Below are 20923 nucleotides of genomic sequence, written 5' to 3' on the forward strand. Positions count from 1 at the left end.
TTATATATATTCTCTTTACATATAATGGGTGCTTGCTGAATAGTGTACTGTCTGAGTCAATTTGCTTACATAGTAATTCTTTTTAACATCCTAGTTTCTACCTCTGTTATCGTGATAAAACAAGTCCCAAGTTCGAAAATACCCTGTGTCTTCTTTTTCTTTTATCTTCAGTGTTAATCTGTCAATTTCTGCAGTCTAATCATTTTTTTATTTTATCTTCTTCCGTAAGTGTTTCCTCGTTTTTCCAGTATTGGGCGAATACAATTCTTGCTGCTGTCAAAACATGTAATATCAAATATACATGTAATTTGATTTTTTAATTATTTTTTAAGTGGGCTTTGATAAGCAATAAAAAGTACACGTACCAATAATATAATTTAATGAGAGAGAGAAAGAAAACTTCTACTAGAAATTAAAACTAAAATTAAATTAAATTAATTAAATTAAATTAAAATTAAATAAAAATAAAATAAAAATAAAAACCATTCATGTCTCTAGTTATCTGAGAATATGTGCATGAAGAAACAGACAAATAACAAGGAACAGCTTTTGAAATTGACATATAAAGCTTATGAAAATAACAGCTGCTTTAGCAAGTCAAGAAGAGGTGTTTCATTCTTATTAAAGCATGTTGCAGTGCACTTCATTTAAATATTTTGACAACCCAAATTCCCAGTTATACAGTAATACATTTAAAATGATGATTTTAAAAAACCCCAAATACCTTGATTTCTAAAACAGGACATTCAAGCTTGCTAAATTAGTGTATAAACAATCTAGTCCTGCAGCTGAAAATACGTTTACACATATAAAAGTAAAGGTAAAGGTTCCCCTCGCACTTACATGCTAGTCGTTCCCAACTCTAGGGGACGGTGTTCATCTCCATTTCAAAGCCGAAGAGCCAGTGCTGTCCAAAGATGTCTCCGTGGTCATGTGGCCGGCATGACTCAACGCCAAAGGCACACAGAACGCTGTTACCTTCCCACCAAAGGTGGTCCCTATTTTTCTACTTGAATTTTTTTTTTAATTCAAAAAGTTTTACAGAAATTTTTTTCCCCCTCCTCCCCTCCCTCCTCCCTTTACAACCCCCTCCCCCCGATTTCCTGGAACGAGCACAAGGTATAGTTAAAAATAAAACAAACATATGCTAAAAAAAATTCGTCCCAACTTAATTATACACTACAATCATCAATTCCTAACTTCCCCCAAAAACAATAAAAAATAATACATCATAATCATTCATCAGAATATCTTCTCTTATTTTTTTATTATTCTCTTCTCTTATTTTCTCATTATTATCCATTATCTCCTTAAACTTTTCTTCAAAAACTTTCCCTTGTTCTTTAATCAAATCTTCTAAAGCTGGTTCAGAACCCCTTCTACCCCCAGTCTTAGGTGGTTTAGTAGCCATTTCAGTTTTTAAGATTCACAAAATATAAGTCTTCTCTTTTCCCCTTTAAGTATAGGAGAGCTCGCTTCACTTCATTAAAATCCACAGATAACATTTCTTAGCTTCTTAGTTATACAGGCTGTTTAGAATTCCATTCTTCACTTTCACTCCCTGTCAGGCGCCATCTTAAAGAGTCAGTTGAAACAAAGAAAAAAAAGTTTCTCTTTTTAAAAGGGTAGAAGTCAGGAAATCAAAAATACTTGCAATCCAGTAATTGTTCACTCGTGCTCATTCCGTCTGCTTATAGAAATCCATAAAGATAAGACAATTAGCAGAGATGGACACTTTCTTCTTTTCCTGCTTTTGCAGGCGTGCACTGAAGGACGGAGCTTGGCAGGATGATTTATGGGACTCGACCCTCAGGGCTCTGCTTAATAAAAAACAAAGCCCCTGGGGAGGTCTACCACACCCCTGCAGCTCTTATCTTTCCCTTTCATCCAGGGAAAAAGATTAAAGCCGGTGTTTTCCTGGCTTTTACGAAGTTCAGTATGGAGCTCCTTAATTAGGAACTCATCGAAGGTGGCGCCACCAGAAGTCCCTACTTGCATTTTTTACGTGCTTTCAAACTGCTAGGTTGGCAGAAGCTGGGACAAGTAACAGGAGCTCACCCCATTACGCAGCACTAGGGATTCGAACTGCTGAACTGCCAATCTTTCGATCAACAAGCTCAGTGTCTTACTCACTAAGCCACCGTGTTCCTTAAAATTACACATATACCAATTATCATAAAATGTAACAATTGCTGCTACAGACCCCTCACATTCTGGACTTAAATTGTTTCAACTTCTACCCTCAAAATGATGCTATAGGGCAAGGATCTCCAACTTTGGCAACGTTAAGACTTGTGCTTTGCTGGCTGAAGAATTCTGGGAGTTCAAGTCCACAAATCTTAACGTTGCCAAGGTTGGAGACACCTGCTATATAGGGCACTGCACACCCGAACAACTAGACACAAGGACAGCTTTTTACCTCCAATGCCATTACTCTGCTAAACAACTAATTCCCACAACAGTCAAACTATTTATTAAGACTGTATTACTATTATTCTTCTCATCCTTCCTATTACCTATCTCCTCCCACTTATGACTATAACCATGTTGCTTGTATTTTTACGATTTATATTGTTCTGTTCATTTCCTAGTATGATTTGATTGCCTATTAGTAATCTATGACTTTACCATGGCTCAGGGGCTAGGATGTTGAGCTTGACCTCTAGAGTCGACAATGACTAGCACGTATGTGTGAGGGGAACCTTTACTTTATTTAACCTATGACTATCACTAAGTCTTGTATCTTATTATTCTTGATGAATGTATTTTTTCCCTCTTTTTTCTTTTTTCTCCCTTTTATGTACTCTGAGAGCATATGCACCAAAGACAAATTCCTTGTGTGTTCAATCACACTTGGCCAATAAAGAATTGAATTCTATTCTATTCTGTTCTGTTCTGTTCTATTCGGGGAGATTTGTTTGTTAATGTTAGCTAAATAAAGTTCCCATCTTTAGAAGTGCTACATTTCTGAAAGTCAGCTTCTAAACTCACAATTCTTTTCTGAATGTCCACTACGGAGGAAACATTAATAGAAGCTTGAGCTCAGCTTGAATTATGCAATCCTTGGCTCTCTCTGAGTTGGCTGGTTACTTGCAAATGTTTTGTTACAGATAATATCTTCAATACTCAGTAGTTAAGATTACCTAATCAGATAACGCAACATTTGCAAGGAAACAGCTAACCTCAGAGAGCACGGGAAAAAGGGAAAAAGGGGCGTGCATAAGAGCACAAGCGTGCCTACCCCCATTGTTTCCTTTCGTTATATTCAATTAATATAGTTATTACATACTCATGCTTATATATATGCTCATATATTGTATAGTTATTTCATGCTTATGCTTATATATACTGTGTGACAAAATAAATAAATAAAAATAAAATAAAAAGAATGACAGCTGAGGGGAGTAAGACGCACTCTATCCAAGTCCTTCAAGCCCTTCGATGAACCGCAGGCAACGGGACGAACGTAAACGAAGGTCCTAGTTGTAAACCCAAACCCCGGCGGCTCTGCTTCAAAAACATCCCATAGGCTGCCGTCCGCCAGTTACCGAAAGACTGTTGCGCACGCGCAAGTTGGCTCTTCCTACTTTTGTCGGAATAATTACCATCAGTTAGACGGAAAACCCTAACTGGATAACCAGGAGAGGGAACGGCATTACACGTTTATGTTTTATTGTTCTAACGAAGGGTGGTGGTGTAATCAAGCTAATAAGGAAAAGGAAGCAAACCGCTGTTTTTTTGCTCATAATTACATACACTTGGATTTGCTAGCCACTTTAGTGCGCAGGGAATTGCAGATTTTTGCTAAACAGTCGGTCTTCCCTACGCTGTCCCACCGTGTCGGAATTTGAGAAGAGCAGGAAAGGGGGGCTAATAGTGTGACTGTGGGAGGGACAAAGAGGTCTAGCCTTCCACCCCAGTTTCGAAGCGGGTGCAGAAAATAAAGGCCGGTAATGGTGGTGCATTATTAACTAAAGATTGCTATTGTCTTTCAAATCTAAGGCGCTGGCGTTGCAATTGCAGAACATTTTTTTTCTTTCTGTCCCATTACTGTTTTTTCGGAAGTAGTGATAGCAACAACCACTACAAGACCAACATTCTGTTTGGATCCAGCTTACGTCCCTTTATTTCTAAATCTACGACCGCTGTGCATATATGTGCATATAAATTGCCGCTGTGCATTATATGTGCATATAAATTGCTGGGCCATTTTTTTGTCAGGTTAACATCTTTGCTTTCTTTTATCTAAACCAAGAAGAGGATATCGGCAGCATCGAGGAGAAAGGAAGGGGAAATCTGAGAAGGCCTTTATGCACAGAAGCCTGGTAACATACATGCATATATATTTGTGTTTATTTAGAAGAAAAAACCGTTTCAGAAAAGCACTTTGAAATCCTCTCTCCTCCATTATTTGCCTTAGGCCATGCTTAGAATGTTTTATAGATGGACGCAGATTTATTTATTTCTTTACTGTTCTCAACAGTAAATCTCTCAGAAATCACAAAATCTCAGTATCTAGGAGTAAGCCTCAATGAACAAAGTTGGGTACCATTGAATAAATGTGTTGCTAACGTTATTTAATGTAAGCAAGATTAGATACAGTTTTCTGAAAACGAAAATGAATAGAATACTTTATAATTCTGTTTTAATTAGTTGTTTTGGTTCCAAAATTGGAACTACCATTTTAAAAGACTTCCTTTTTTCCCACCAATTTTTTAAATACCGGTAAAACACTGTGATCTTGAAAACATCCAGGCAGATAGTGTTAAGACAAATTTATCCTTTAATAAAATCTCTAGTAAAACCTTGATTTTGTATTTTTGCATGTGACTTTTTGCAATTTTGGCGAAGTTTGGATGCAGTCAACTTTCACAAGTTATACAATCGTTTTTCTGGAAGTAAAGAATAGATTGTACTTATACTTTACTTAGAAATTTACATTTTTCTCTTGATTTTGCTTGGTTCCATTGACCAATACAGTCAATTTTTTCAGATCTTACACGTGTGTTTGTGTGGGTGGGATATGCATATCCCAAGACAGTGCCGAGGTTCTTCATGTCTCACCTTTGTGTCCAAAACTGAGTCAGTTGGCTATTCTAGACCAGAAGGACCTCAAAGGGCGTGTGGCAAAATGGGTAATTAGGTAATACACTAACAATTTTGATTTGCTTGAGAGTTGGCCTCTATATCACCTAGACTTGTTAATTTTAAAAAAGAAGGGAAGAAAAATAAATAATGCTTAATTTTGCCTCTGTTCTGTTAAACTGTTGCTTTTTCAGGGCATTTGGAGGTGTCCCTTATTCCAAGCTTAGTATGATCTGCTATATTATTAACTCAAACATATTTAGTAGAAGATTGATTTAAAAATATTAAAAACTATTGCTAAGAATATTTACCTGAAATGTGCCTTTATTTCAGGTCAATATTCCAACAGCTAGGCTCTACATGACAAAACATATAGGGTAGGCGCCTTGCTGTTTAGAAAATGGGCAATTAACTGTTGGAGTACAGTATCTAAACACAGTAATATGACTTATCTGTAAGTCAGTTTATTTTAATGCTCCTGTCAAACAACACAATTATTTTGTTCAAACAGTTTCCTAGAAAGCTTAGTTTGATTCACTAATCTTCATTATGGGCAGGAAGGAGGTTTGCCTATTGAAGATGACAGCATATAAGATTAATTTTATATTTGTAAGTTCTTCAGTATTTTTAATTACAGTTTTTATGTTGCTGAAATGTCAGGAAGAGTTGGAATATAAATAAATACATTTAATTACAACTTGTTAGAAAATTCTTTTGAGAAGTTCAGGAAGAATCATAAACATATACCTGAGAAAAGTTTTTAATCCATAGTTTTATGTTATTGAAATTTGATTCTCCTAAATTTCAAGTGATACCAGGAATCCAGAAAAGGAAGATATGTTTGTCTCAGTTGATGATTGAATATAAAAGCAAATTGAGCAAATATTCGTCACTTACTCATGCTAATCTGTCTCCCATAACTGTATCTTACATATGATGTAAATTTAAATTCGCAGGCTTTTATTTTATTTTACATCCTCAGTTTTATACTCCTCCAGTTTTCATGGTGATACTAATACCTTATAAAAGTGAGGAATATATTAACAATGCAGGGTCTATATGCTCATCTCACCTTTTATATTTGATTTTTCTCTCCGTAAATATTTATCCAGGAGAACTTAAAGAATATAATATATTTTTGGATAGCTTTGACTTATTGCTCAAAAGTCCTTTTCCTTTTCCTTTTATTGAAACAAAATCAAATAATGACAATGTGTCATCAGTCCATTGCTGCAAATTTAGTATACATATCTCCTTCCAACATTGCATATTTTTTTATCAACCTCCATGCCTCAGTTCTTGGTGCCTTGATAGATTCCAAATTCCAAGAGTAGCAATGCAAAAGAAGAAGAAGAATAGAGGCATCATTAACACTCAGTGATTGTTCTTACTTAATTGTTATGAATGAATAAATATTAGTAGACTTACTGATTTCAGTCCACCATACGCCAATAAAGGAACAATCAAATCTATATGAGTTAATGTTCCAAATCTTTTTGAAATAACATTTCCAATAACAGTATGAATGCAGCCAACCCTTATTAAACAGATTCCAGAATCAGTGATTAAAAATCATAATGTTTCCTATATGGAACAGAGTATTCCAGTTAAGCAAAGAGCACTGAAATAGTGATCTATGTCCTGCATAGAACACATTGAGCCAATATTCTGTGTTTACATCAGAAAAAACAGGTCAGCCCTAGGATAAATAGCTCTCAGTAAGTTGAACCAAATGTTCAATCAAATGAGATGACAATAAGATGGGACTTTGATTATAGGAAACTTCTTCGCCCCTTATGGACCTCTTGTGTAAAACCGAAAAAATGAACTTAATCTATAGTTTTGACAAATAGGCTAGATTATAAAAACAAAAACACATCTTCATCAATGACTTGGACGAGGGGATAGATGGGGAACTCATCAAATTTGCAGATGACACCAAGCTGGCAGGAATAGCCAACACTCCAGAAGATAGGCTCAAGTTACAGAAAGATCTTGACAGACTTGAACATTGGGCGCTATCTAACAAAATGAAATTCAACAGTGAAAAAAGTAAGGTTCTACATTTAGGCCAAAAAAACAAAATGCACCAGTACCGTATATGTGGTACTTTGCTCAATAGTAGTACCTGTGAGAGGGATCTTGGAGTCCTAGTGGATAACCATTTAGATATGAGCCAGCAGTGTGCAGCAGCTGCTAAAAAAGCCAACACAGTTCTGGGCTGCATAAACAGAGGGATAGAATCAAGATCACGTGAAGTGTTAGTACCACTTTATAATGCCTTGGTAAGGCCACACTTGGAATATTGCATCCAGTTTTGGTCGCCACGATGTAAAAAATATGTTGAGACTCTAGAAAGAGTGCAGAGAAGAGCAACAAAGATGATTAGGGGACTGGAGGCTAAAACATATGAAGAACGGTTGCAGGAACTGGGTATGTCTAGTTTAATAAAAAGAAGGACTAGGGGAGACATGATAGCTGTGTTCCAATATCTCGGGGTTGCCACAAAGAAGGGGGAGTCGGGCTGTTCTCCAAAGCACCTGAGGGTAGAACAAGAAGCAATGGGTGGAAACTGATCAAAGAAAAAAGCAATTTAGAACTAAGGAGAAATTTCCTGACAGTTAGAACAATTAATAAGTGGAACGACTTGCCTTCAGAAGTTGTGAATGCTCCAACACTGGAAATTTTTAAGAAAATGTTGGATAACCATCTGACTGAGATGGTATAGGGTTTCCTGCCTGGGCAGGGGGTTGGACTAGAAGGCCTCCAAGGTCCCTTCCAACTCTGTTGTTACGTTATGTTAAGAGAGTCATGAGGTAACTTTAGAGAAAGGTAAATGTACAATTGTTCTCATAACTGCTTGTAAGGAAAATTGGAAGCCCCTTTATATTTTCTATTCTATCTTTTTTTCTTCTTTTTTACTCTTTAGGATTCTCTTTTATACATTTTTCTTTTTGCCTTCATACTCTGAATTAGATTATCTTTCCTCTTGTTTTTAAATTTTCAATAAAATTATATTTAAAAAAGACTATAGGGACCATCCCCCTCAAAACACATGCATACACACATAAAAGTTAAGTTTACTTTATTGTCATTGCAGCTCGTACAGCAAAATTAAATGCCATCTTCAATGTACATTAGAACTATAAAATAAAACACAAACACATATCCTTCACATTCTATACAATTGAATTGAACACCCGATATTGCATTAATATTGCACTAGTATTGGCACTAGAAATACTACTTACCATATAGTCTGCCATTTACAACAGATTCCTGAGGAAATAAATTATGCCCCAATCAAAAGAGATATATCCCAATTCAGAAAAATAATGTTTTGATTATCATTATGCTTTTTCTGTTGTGGTACTTGCCCTGTGACTTGATGCCATTCTGAGACTTTACTACAATCCTGTTAGCATTCAAGAAAGCTTTGAAGACTTGGCTATTCTCCTGGGCATTGGGGCTTGGAGGCATAACTCTGATTGTTTTTTTCTTTTTTTGTATACTAGGTAGAATCACAGTTATGAATTGGTCAGTCATATAATTCATTTTAATAAGGCTGGAAATGGCTACAAATCAAGCCAAAATCTTTGGCCTCTTTTAATCCACAATCAGGCAGACAATGTATAAATGAAGAAAAGGCAAGCTAATTGTTACACTTCCCAGAAATGGTGATGCAACAAAAATCACCCAAGTGCAAGGTATGCAGTATTGTGGGAGACTGCAGTATAGAAACTTAGAATAACGGCAAAAGATCTGCAGACTATCTAATGTGAGTATTCATGAGTGCATTACAAAGAGGATATCAAACAAGAATTGAATAAAACCAGGGAGAAAAATGTTCAATATTGCCACCATCTTCAGTTTGCGAAGAACCACCAGAATGACCTAGAAACTTTTATGATTGAGATAAAAGCAGAGTTTTATGGCATGGATAAGAAACTATGAACAAGCTAAAAAACGATGTTCAAGCAAAAAAACAACAACAACAGCATCCCACTATGAAGCATGGTGATGGAAATATCATAGTTGGGGGCTACTTTGCAGACTCAGCAGTTGGAGGAACAATGGAGTCTGGATCGTACTGAAAATTCTGAAAAAGAAAGTCAGAATATCCATCTGTAGCACAAAGTCTAAATGAACATGAGTCATGCACCATGACAGTGATCCTGAACATACAAACATGAAACAAAATGAATGAAACAGAAGAAAATTTTATATTTTGGACTAGCCAAGTCAAAACCAAGTCAAAGCTCTAAACAGAAGTAGTAGTTCATGCAAGACTACCTCAAAACATCAATAAACTGAAGCAGTTTTCTAAAGAGGATAACAATATGCCAAACAATTACGCAGAATTGATCCATAGGTACAGGAAATGTTTGGCTGAAATTATTGCTGCTCTGGTTTTACGTAATTTTGCAACAAAGTGAAGTCTTAAAATATTCCTACTATCCCATGTCTGAAGAATATTGGAAGTGCAGAACATGGAAGAAAAAGTTCTGGTAAGATTGACAACTGCATCTGGATTTGACTAGGTAGGATTTTGCACCTATAGTGGTAATGATGAAGTTAACATCACAGCGAGACATACAGAAGATTGGGTGAGAAATCTTTCTGTGCAACGATAGGCTTACTAGTAGACCTATGCCTTTCCAATGAAAACCCAGGGATGGAATTATAAAGAGGAACAATTATCTCCTATTAAATTGCAATGTATAAATGGTAATGATGGGGCCTAAGAAGGACAAGCAGTCTCCCTGCTGTTTATGTGAGTTTTTATAATTGGAGTCAAGCATTAGAAGATTGCATCTTTACTATGCTAAACAATTTGTCATTCAAAACCATCATTCAGAGTAGAACAAATGCTATTTTTGATAGCTCCCTCTCCCCCCGTCTCTGTATCGATCGATCGATCAATCTACCTACCTACTTACCTACCTACCTTTTAGCCTGCCATTTACTCATTTATATCTTGTTGCAATATCTTGCTATATTTTAAATCATGGGATTTGCTGCTGCTTCAGAGCACTGTTTGCCTTGTACATGTAGTCCTTGACTTACAACAATTGAGCCCAAAATTTATGTTGCTAAGTGATACATTTGTTAAGTGAGTTTTGTCCTATTTTATGACTTTTCTTGCCACAGTTGTTAAGTGAATCATTATAGTTGTTAACTTAGTAACTCATTTGTTAAACAAATCAGGTTTTCCCATTAACTTTGCTTATTAGAAGGTTGCAAAAGGGAATCACATGACCCAGGACACTGCAACTGTCATAAATTGCTAAGCATCTGAATTTTGATCACATTACCATGGGGATGCTGCAACAGTCATAAGTATGAAAAATGGTCATAAGTCACTTTATCCAGTGTTGTTGTAACTGAACGTTCACTAAATGAACTGTTGTAAATCAAGGACTACTATATTGCCAGCAGATGCAAGAATGACTGCTGATTCCTTTTTTGCCACGTCAATCCTTTTTATTAGTTTATAATATAAAATACAAAAATATAAAAGCAAAGAGGATAAGTAGGGAATGGAAAAGGGAAGAGAAAAGTGTACAGAAGGGAAAAAGAAAGAAAATGAATTGAATTCCAATTCCCTTCTAGAATAAGAAGAAACAACAAATCTAAACTTTTTATTTTAAACAGTAGTATAAATTAGCTTTTTCTACAACAATAGATCTATCTAATCAATACAATCCAAAATCAAAGTTTTATTTTTTTCCCACCTCAAGCACAAAGTCCAGAAGTGGTTTCCAAGTAGAAACAAAAGAAGTAGTGTTTTTTTCCTATATAAAAACAGTCAATTTAGCTATCTCTGTTAACTCCCGTCAGTTTTTGCATTCATTGTGGGGATTGAAGCATCCTTGAATTTTTGTGTATAAAGTAATCTTGCTACTGTCAACATATATAACATCAATGTTCCAATTTTATCCCCAAGTTTTTTCCCATTCCCCCCCCCAAAAATTTGTTTCTGGTTTTTATATTTACTTTGAGAATCTTCTGTATTAGAATATGAATCCTACTCCAATATTTCTTTGATTTATGAGATGTCCACTATAAATAATAAAAGTCCCTTCTTTACATTTGCATTTCCTGCATGCATTTGAAATACCTTTATATATTCTTGATAACTTGTGTCAAATGCCAACTATCGATACATCAGCTTATAAAAGTTTCTTTTAAATTGTAATTTAATGGACATGTTAAACCTCTAATCCACATATTAGCCCATTGTGCAAGCTTTACATTATATCCAAAGTTCCTTGCCCACTGAATCATACAGTGCATTACATACTCACCTTCCAAATTCAAATTCAATAACATTTTATAGATCTTAGCAATATTATGTTCATCACTACCACACAATAGGATTTCCAATGTATTTTAAATGATGTCAAATGCATTACTCTTTTTGTCTAATTTCAATCTTTCTAGTGTAAGTATGTAAACCAGTGGCAGACAAGTCCTTCCGATTCTAGCCCTTAGACTTGAGGATAGGATCACCAAAATTAAAAGATATTATTTTACCGTAAGTCCACTAGTCTGGCCTCGCCACATTTCTTTTCTAAAAAAAGCTTCCCGGGGGAGGGCGGGGACACACATCCAAAAAACCATCTTCGTAGAAAACCTTGTTTTGTATTTTTTCCAAACTCTTAGAATGGCATGTCTAACAAAATAACAAATCAGCATTTACTTTAACCTTCTCATACTATAGATAACCTTGTCATCCAAATCTTAATTCATGACCTTCTAAATCAGGGGTGTCAAATTCAATTTCAATGTGGGCCGCATCACATTATGGTTGCCTTCAAAGGGCCAGTAGTGGGGTCACTGCAACTACATGGGCATGGCTGAATGGGCATGGCCAGCTCAATGTTGTTTACTGGGCATGTCTGATTCCGGTACAGCTGGGTTGGGACGGAACAAGTTGGATAAGTTGATGTTGGGACAATTTGGTGTCCCACAAGCTCTTTACCTCCCCAGACTGCTTACAGCCAAGTGTGCACCTGCGCAGGCACAAACACACATATAAACCACATTCCAAGTTTTGGGACTTTTATCCACAGAGGAAGGAGAGGAGCTTTCTCCATCCCTATTGGCAGTTTTTAAGCTCAAGATGTGGATAAAAGTCTCTAAACTTAGAATGGGGTGTGTGTGTGTATGTGTATAGCATGCAAAGATGTTTTTCTCCTAATCCCAGACATCATTGGCATTTACCAGTCCAGCAAAGCAGGGACAGCGTTGCTTTGTGTGGAAGCACAAAGGAGAAAGTTTGCAGGAAGCAGAGTCCGACTTCTGCCTTAACAGGTCTCCGGAGAGCAAGAGGAGGCTTCACAAGGGAGGTTGGCCCATCTCGAAAGGAAATCCCCATTTCCAATCGTGTGTGGTAAAGATGCTGTCTTGTTGGGACAGCTTTCCCTTATGCAGCTTCCCTACTACTGCCTCTTTCTCTTCAGAGATCTGGAAGGCAAGGCATAGCCTCCATATTGGCCACTTCTACCTCTCCAAGTCCCCCCACCACCAATTAAACATACATTGTATAAATTAAAACACAGCCAAAAATAAAACAGTTAAAACACTAATTACAGCTCTTCACATATTTTCTGGAAAAATCACCTTTATTTATGTTAGAAAGAAAGAGCAAATCTTATTAAGAATTCTTAACAGGACTGGCTAGTTTTGCAGCCAGGTGTTTGGTACAGACCTTGCCAATGTGATTTTAATAGCCCGGGAAGGGATAGAAAAACACAAGGAAAACTTGGAGATCAATAAACCGTGGTGAACTACGCTTGTTTTGCCCTATGTTGATTCTCTTCCCCAGCAGCAGCCTGTCTAGCCTTCAGCCTCCTGATCTGTGCTGATAAGAAACCTTCTTGCCTTTTGGCACGGTCAGGCCATATGTCTGCAACCAAAGGAAAAAAAAACCCAAATGTGGTGGGTCAGAAGGCAGCCCAGCCAACGCACCCCTCCCGTTCCTTCTCAGCCCCTGGGCCCAGATGCAGTTGCTGCTCCTTGCCTTAGCCAGGGCTGGACTTGCCATTACATCCGCTCAGCTCATCCTGTAAAGTGGAGCTCAGCCAGCACCCTTGTCCACTGCCATGCCGGGAGCCCTGACTAAAGGCCGAGCGCTCCAGCCTTGCCCTACCAAGAGGGGGTGGCAGCTGAGGCTACACCATGTCTCAGCTAAGGTTCATTTGGTGACCCCGTCCTCTCCCCCAGTGAGCCTGAGTTACTTGTTGCAGATTTTGTCAGGGTCGCTCAAACAGTTCCCCAACTTTATTCTGGAATTTCGGGATTGGAAAGTAGAGGGGCAGTGCCATGTTTGTAGGCACCAGCTGTGCCTGCTAGAAAGCCTCCTTTTCCCCCTCTCCTTCACAGCTACCTCCTTCGGAGCCTTCCTGACCACGATAGCAGCCCCAGCAGGTGCGGTTGACGCCTACAAATGCAGCACACACACCCCTTCTCGGACAGGGCTGCCTTTGTGGTCAGGAAGACTCCGAAGGAGGTAGTTGCAGGAAGGGGAGCAGGAGGCTTTTCAGCAGGCATGGCTGGTGCATACAAATGCAGCACTGCTCCTCCACTTTTCAACCCTGAAATTTCAGAATAAAGTTGGGGCAGCGATTGAGTACCCCTGACAAAATCCGCAAAAAGAGGCAAGTAACCCAGGCTCACTGGGAGAGGGGAAGGGGTCACCCAATGAATCTGAGCCCTAGAGACATGGTGTACTCTCAGCTGCTGCCCCCTTCCTTGACAGGGTGAGAATGGAGTGCTCAGCCTTTAGTTGGGGCTCCTGGCATGATGGCGGAGGAGGGCACCTAGTGAGCCCCGCTTTACAGGACAAAGTGGGCAATGTAATTGCAAGTCCAGCCCCACTTATGATGAGGAGCAGTGGCTACATCTGGGCCCAGGGGCCAAGAAGGAACGGGAGGGGTGTGGTGGCTGGGCTGCCTTCTGACCTGCTGCCTTCAGATTTTTCCTTTGGTTGCTGGCTGGGATAGGTTGAGGCAGTGGGGCCTGGTCCCTCTCTGTCTTCAGAGCGAGCCCACAGGCCAGTTCTATTCATCTTGCGGTCGGATTTGGCCTGTGGCCTTGAATTTGACATGTCTGCAAAAGGGGATCCCATGACCCAGGGATACTGTAACCGTTATAAATTTGAACCAGTTGCCAAAAGTCCAAATTTTGATCACATGACCTCAGGGATACTACAATGGTGGTAAGTGTGAAAAATGGTCATAAGTCACTTTTTTCAATGCTGTTGTAACTTTGAATGGTCACTAAATAGTGGTTTAAATCAAGGACTACTTGTATTGATTTTATTCCATTCAGTTCAATTTCCACTGCTACAAATCTACCGTGAAAGAACGTATCTTTTTTTTTATGTACACTGAGAGCACATGCACCAAGACAAATTCCTTGTGTGTCCAGTCACACTTGGCCAATAAAAATTCTATTCTATTCTATTCTATTCTATTCTATTCTATTCTATTCTATTCTATTTTATGTTCATCTTATAAAAGTAACTTAGGTTTAGATTAGGGTTTTGTAACGACTCCATTAACTCCAGCAGATATAAATCGCTCCCCTATTATTTTATTTATTAAATGCTTCTTGTAATTTTTTTAATATGTGCTTCTTGAAAGCAAATTATATCAACATTGTTTCCTTAAGTAATTAAGTACCCTGTTTCCCCCAAAATAAGTCCCAATCGGAAAATAAGACCCAGCCGGAAAATAAGCCCTTAGCATGATTTTTCAGGATGCTCATAATATAAGCCCTTCCTCCAAAATAAGCCCCAGTTAAGATCATCAACCAGACGGTGGTGTTTAGTACTGTATTTCCCCCAAGATAAGACCTAACTGGAAAATAAGCCATAATGGGTCTTTTGAAGCAAAAATTAATATAAGACCCGGTCTTATTTTGGGGAAATACGGTATTTTTTACGTTTAGATGGGGCATTTCCCCCGTTAATATTTTATGCTATGAACAATCTCCAGTGGATAAAATAGTAAGTTCTTGTACAGGCATTTCAGCCACATCTTTAGTATCAACCTTTTGAGGTTTATTTACTTCTAGTTATTTGTCTGCACAAATTTCTTCGTCTGGATCCAACATTAGTTTATTTAATCAAGAAGTCCTTGGCTTTTTCTATAGGATTCAGTCTAAATCTTTGCTCTTTGATAAGTGAATCATCCTTCAAGTATGTCCCAATGGAAGGGAACTTTTCTCTTCCTCAGTAAGAAAGGAATAAACTTTCCTTTTTCTCAAAATTCTGACGGATTTCCTTCAAAACAATTATATCCACGTTTTTCATTTTTACTTTAGATTTAAAGTGGCAGTCCAAAACATCTCTTGTTCTTACAAAGTGGATTAAAACATACCTTGGTAGATTTCTCATAGGTGCAAATCTAGAATTTATTCTATAAATTTTGTCTGTTTCAAGGTTAAGGGTCTTTTCTTCTCAATTAATTAACCTGGCCAAGCCTTTAATCATCCTTGGTCTAATATCCTCTCCAGACAATTCAGGAATTACTCAAAATCTTAATTGGAGTTGCTTAAATTATAGTTCCAAAAGAGATCTTTCATCCAAACCAGCTTCAGGCTGGAGATCTTTCTTCTCCAATTTATGCTCCATCAGATCCACTCTATCCTTCACCTATTTAATATCTCCAGTCAAATGTTATATCTCCTTGTGAAGTTTTTTTGAAAGTACATCAAGTTTTGTTTCAAGTTTTGTTCCCATTCCTTGAATTAGTTCATTGTTTTAGCTGTATATATATCTAAAAAAGATCTTAGAGATTCTGCATCTTCTGCATCTTCTGATGTTCTTTCAGTTTTTTTACAACTAGTCATTTTTGAAGTTCTAAAATTTTAACATTAAATACAATGGGTTTAGTATATAAAATAATGTAACTGGAGAGTTAGTAAGAATTGATAATATTACAATCTTTTGGCTCCTTTGTGTGGTCAAACGACGTCACTGCAATGTAAGCTACAAAATAAACCTGAAATAGGTGCTTCTTTGTTTAACATCCCTCACAGCTGTTCCAAACAGAGGCAAGTAAAATCAGAATTATTTCTCCCCCTCTTCACAACAGAAAACACCTTTTAGGCAGTATTTGTTTTAAAAGCAAAGCAAAGATGTTCAGCAGAGTCAATTAAAGTTAATAAAATCCCTTCCACAGTAATTTCCAGCTTCTTTATTTTGGCTTGGATACCAATTCCTCCCCTTCTCGCCATCTTAAAGTCATGAAGCTTCAGAAATGATGATATTTCAACAAAAAGGAAAAAGTATCCCAAACTTTCTTAGGAAAAAAAGGCAAGTATTAGTGACAAGAGATTCAATTCTAAAAGGAAAATAAATCATAGCCTGCAGACCAGGCAATCAATCTAAGGAGATATGTTGTCTCCTTGGAGCAAAAATAAAAAGATGTAACTGAAAACTAATCAACCCCACAAATTACTACCCCTTTCTTCTACACGTGGGGTTGAATGGTACAACAATGAGTCTGAAAGCAATAACAAGATTATGAACAGTTAGAGAAGGAAGTTGAAGAATTAAGAGCATCAATGATGCTCTATACTTCCCCAAAAAAAGGTCAACGTTCAATGAGGGAGCAATAGATTTTGGAATGAGCCACTGGCTTAAAAACTGGTGTTGTCAAGAGATATTTGGTTTCCTAGACCAGGGTCTTAATTACCAATATAAAGGACTCTTGGCAAGGGATGGACAGCATCTCACAAGAACTGGAAAGAATATATTCAAAAAAGGACTGGCTCATCATATCAGAAGGGCTTTAAACCAGGGTGGATTTGATTTAAATCAAGTCAATTTAAATTATGATTTAAATCACCAGTAAAAAGGTTTGATTTAAATTGACTTGATTTAAATCATAATTTTTAAAGAGCAGCTGTCATCTCCGTCCTGCAGCGGCTCCTTCTCTGACCCATTGTTGATTCAAAGACAGTCCCATTCAATTTAATTCAATTTAATCGGATGACTGGTGATGTGGCAGTGACACAACAGGTAAAGGTCATGGCAGGCCTATACACTAACATTCAAAGTTTAGGAACAAACAGGGTGAACTTGAAATGCTACTACGTAAGGGCAATTATAACTGCCATTACAGAAACTATAATGATGCATACAACAAAGCATGAAGGCCTTCTAGAATACATATGGATCAACATATAAGGAAAAAAGAATGACATTGCCATAGATGCATACTACAGACCACCCAACCAAGCAGAAAAAAATTGATGAATTTTTTGCTAATAAGTTAAGCAACATATATAGGAAACCCACAACAATAGTAATCAGGGACTTTAAACTACCCTGACATCAATTGGGAGACAAACTCTGCAACAAATGGGAGATCAAACAGATTTCTGATCACCTAGTTGACAACATCATCCAAAAAGTAGAGGTGACAACTACAGGGACAGCTATTCTGGACCTTACTCTTACCAATAGAGAAGAAGTGATAGAGGGGATTGAAATTATAGGAACTTTAGGGGAGAGTGACCATGTAATACTAGAATTCAGTATAAAATAGACTTAAGCAACAGAACATAAACCAATGTTTTAGGCTTTAAAAGAGCTGATTTTAACAAATTTAGAGCTTTTAGGAAGGATCCTATGGATGAAAACCTTAAAGGACAAATCAACTCAAGAAGTTTGGGAATCCCTGAAAAATACAATTATAAAAGGACAGTCCAGTTCAATACCATGAAAAAAGATAAGAAAACAGCATGATTTCACAAAGTGTTCTTAGACCAACAAAGAGGAAAAAAAGGAGAAGTAGAAAAAAATGGAGAGGGAAACATAACTAAGGCAGAATATCAACAAAGCACTCGATACACTGTACAAAACACTGTAAAGATGAAGTTAGGAAAGCTAGGCTTTGAACATAGTAAGACTTGCAACAAATGTCAAAAACAATTTTAAAAAGTTTCTTTAAAAACATAAAAAAACAAGGAAAAAGTCAAAGAAACAATCTGTCTACTAATGGGAGAAAATGACAAAGAAGTAATGGACAGTAGAGAGAATGCAGAACTACTTAATTCTTATTTGCATCTGTCTTCACGCAAAAAGAAACTACTACTGAACTTACCAAACACAGAAGCATAAATTAGACATCCTTGGTGCTCTCTGAACCTGCTTGTTTTCTTGCAGACATTTCATTACCCAAACTAGGTAACATCTTCAGTACCAAAAAGGAGCGCTGTTTGCTGTCTGTTTATATTCTAGTGACTTGTCTGTCAGTGTTGGTGGGGTTGGTCTTAGATTATTTGATTTGGCTGTTTGCTATTGACTTCTTTGGCAGTTTCTTGATTGGGGTATTGTTTACTTGATAGTTGGTCTGATGTTAACCTTGGAGTTAATATATATTGATCTGATTGGTGATGGAGAAGTGCTTTTGTCTTTTTGTTCCTTTTTGGGCTGGTTGATTGTCTCTTTTGCATAGTCTATAGGTGTTGTTAATGTATATTTTATTTTTTTATTTTTTATTTTATTTTTCAAATTTATATACCGCCCTATCTCCCTAAGGACTCAGGGCGGTTCACAGGCAGTTAAAATACATATAAATACAAATTAAAAAACAACAATTAAAAAACTTATTCTATTGCCTAATTTAAAAACAATATAAATAATAAAAAAACCCCTTAAAACCAATAACTTTAAAATCTAATCCAGTCCCGCGCAGATGAATAAGTGCGTTTTAAGCTCGCGACGAAAGGTTCGGAGGTCCGGAAGTTGATGAAGTCCTGGGGGGAGTTCGTTCCAGAGGGTGGGAGCCCCCACAGAGAAGGCCCTTCCCCTGGGTGTCGCCAGACGGCACTGCCTAGCTGACGGCACCCTGAGGAGTCCCTCTCTGTGGGACTATTGTCCCATATGTGTCTATTGATGACTGATTTGTCAAAGTGCCAGGTTTCTAGAAATTCCATGGGGTTTTTGGAGTTGGTTTGGTCCAGGATGGTCACATTTTCCCAATTGAAACTATGGTTATATCTGTCTATATGTTGTGGAATTAAAAGAATTTTCATTATATCTTCTGATTGCTAGCTGGTGTTCATAGATGCGTTCTGGCAGTCTTCCGCCTGTTTGTCCTATATAATGGTTGTTGCAGTCCTTACATTGTATATTATAGATGATTCCTGGTTTTTTTCTTCCTCTGGGATTGTTGAGTCTTTTGGTCTGCTTACAATGTTTTGAAGGGCTTTATTTGGCTTGTGTCTGATTCCATGTGGTTATAGTAGTCTGTTGGTGGTTTCTAAGATATTCTTGATGTATGGCAATGTAATTCTTTTCAGGGTTTGTGTTGGTTGTGCTGTATTGGGTCGAGTAGTCAGGGACTTTTTTGATAAAATTGCATAGATATCCATTTTGTTGGAATATGTTGTAGAGATTGGGTGTTGGCTTACCTGAACACCCCTTCTTAGAGGTTTTCGTCTCGGTCCTAATTGGCTAGCAACGAGGGAAACCCAGCCTGACCAGCATTCCCACTGACAGAGAGAAGCTCTATTTCCTTTTTCTGCCGTTCTGGGTTGCTGCAGTGTGTTGGGCTCATCTAAATAGCCCTTACGTATCTTCTCTTATGAGAGGTTGCATGTTGCTTTGGCAGTGGAACATCAGGTTAGTATGAGTAGTTTTTCTGTAAACTTGCATTTCTAGTTTGCCATTGTGGTCTCTGCTGATCAGGATGTCCAGAAAGGGATAGTTGTTTTCTTCTCTAGTAAACTGGATTCCTTTAAAAATGTTATTGATGGTTCTGTGAATATTCTTTAATTAGTTATTTTTTTATTATGGTGAAGGTGTTATCTACATATCTGATCCATACTTTTGGTTGTATTTGTGGAAGTTCTATGGCTTCTAGACATTGCATGATGACCTTCCCCTATAAGTCCTGAAAGTGGTGATCCCATAGGTGTCCCTTTAATTTGTTGGTAAATTTGGCTATCAAATTGGAAGTATGTAGTTAAGCAGAGGCTTATGAGATCCATAATCCTGGGTGTCTCGGTCTTTGTGTCTTTGTCTGCAAGAAAACAAACAAAGTCAGAGAATACCAAGGACCCCTCATATCAACGTTGAGCTGCAAATATTCTCCTTTATTAGAACCATAAATGACAGGTTAGGAATGCAAATTAAAATATGCAAAAGATAAGGTAAGAGAATACCTGTCAGCTCTAGACAGATTCAAATCACCAGATTCTGATGAATTACATCCCAGAGTTCTGAAGAAATTGACAGGCATGATTTCAGAACCATTGAAACATATCTTTCAAAGTTAATGGATCACTGGATAAATACTTGAGGACTGAAAAAGAGCTGATAATGATCCCTGACTTCAAAAGAGAGGAAAAAAATAGATCCAGGAAATTACAGACTAATCAGCTTGACATTGATACCTGGGAAGATCTTGGAAAAAATAATCAAGCAACAAATCTGCAAACACCTACAAACAAGCAAGGTGATAACCAGAAGCCAACATGGGTTTTCAAAAACAGATCATGCCAAACAATCTTATTTCATTCCTCAACAAAGTGACGAAATTAGTACATCACTGAAATGCTGTGGTATTCTTAGATTTTAGTAAAGCATTTGATAAAATAGACCACAACCTACTTCTTGGTAAGCTAGCAAAATGTGGGATAGACAGCATCACTACCAGATGAAGTTGTAAATAGCTGAAATTGTATTCAACATGTAGTCCTCAATGGAACTGCATCCAAATGGACGGAAGTAAGCAGTAGGATGCCCCAAGATTCCATTTTAGGCCCATAATGATCTAAATGAGAGAATAGAAGAACTCATCAAATTTGCTGATGA

The 20923-nt window shown here is 37.4% G+C and overlaps 2 protein-coding genes across 5 annotated transcripts in view; one reads left to right on the plus strand and one right to left on the minus strand.

Annotated features, from left to right (window-relative positions):
• Positions 1-1574: 1574 nt before the first annotated feature.
• Positions 1575-20923, plus strand: part of MSANTD3 (Myb/SANT DNA binding domain containing 3) — a 28672-nt gene continuing 9323 nt past the window's right edge. The window contains exon 1 of one of the 3 annotated variants that reach the window (XM_058180656.1): positions 1575-4325. The gene's annotated coding sequence lies outside the window, so the exon portion shown is untranslated. Of the gene's footprint in view, positions 4326-9494; positions 9627-20923 lie in introns of those variants that run through there. The other 2 variants (XM_058180653.1, XM_058180654.1) reach the window with 2 other exon arrangements.
• The window catches only part of PDCD6 (programmed cell death 6), a 78874-nt gene continuing 71984 nt past the window's right edge, over positions 14034-20923 (minus strand). For both annotated transcript variants that reach the window (XM_058180659.1, XM_058180660.1), the window contains exon 6: positions 14034-20129. In XM_058180659.1, the coding sequence (XP_058036642.1) occupies positions 20085-20129 (45 nt within the window). In that variant the 3' untranslated portion in view covers positions 14034-20084. The remainder of the gene's footprint in view (positions 20130-20923) is intronic.

This window comes from Ahaetulla prasina, chromosome 4 (genome assembly GCF_028640845.1).
Source record: "Ahaetulla prasina isolate Xishuangbanna chromosome 4, ASM2864084v1, whole genome shotgun sequence".
In the NCBI taxonomy this organism is placed as follows: domain Eukaryota; kingdom Metazoa; phylum Chordata; class Lepidosauria; order Squamata; family Colubridae; genus Ahaetulla; species Ahaetulla prasina.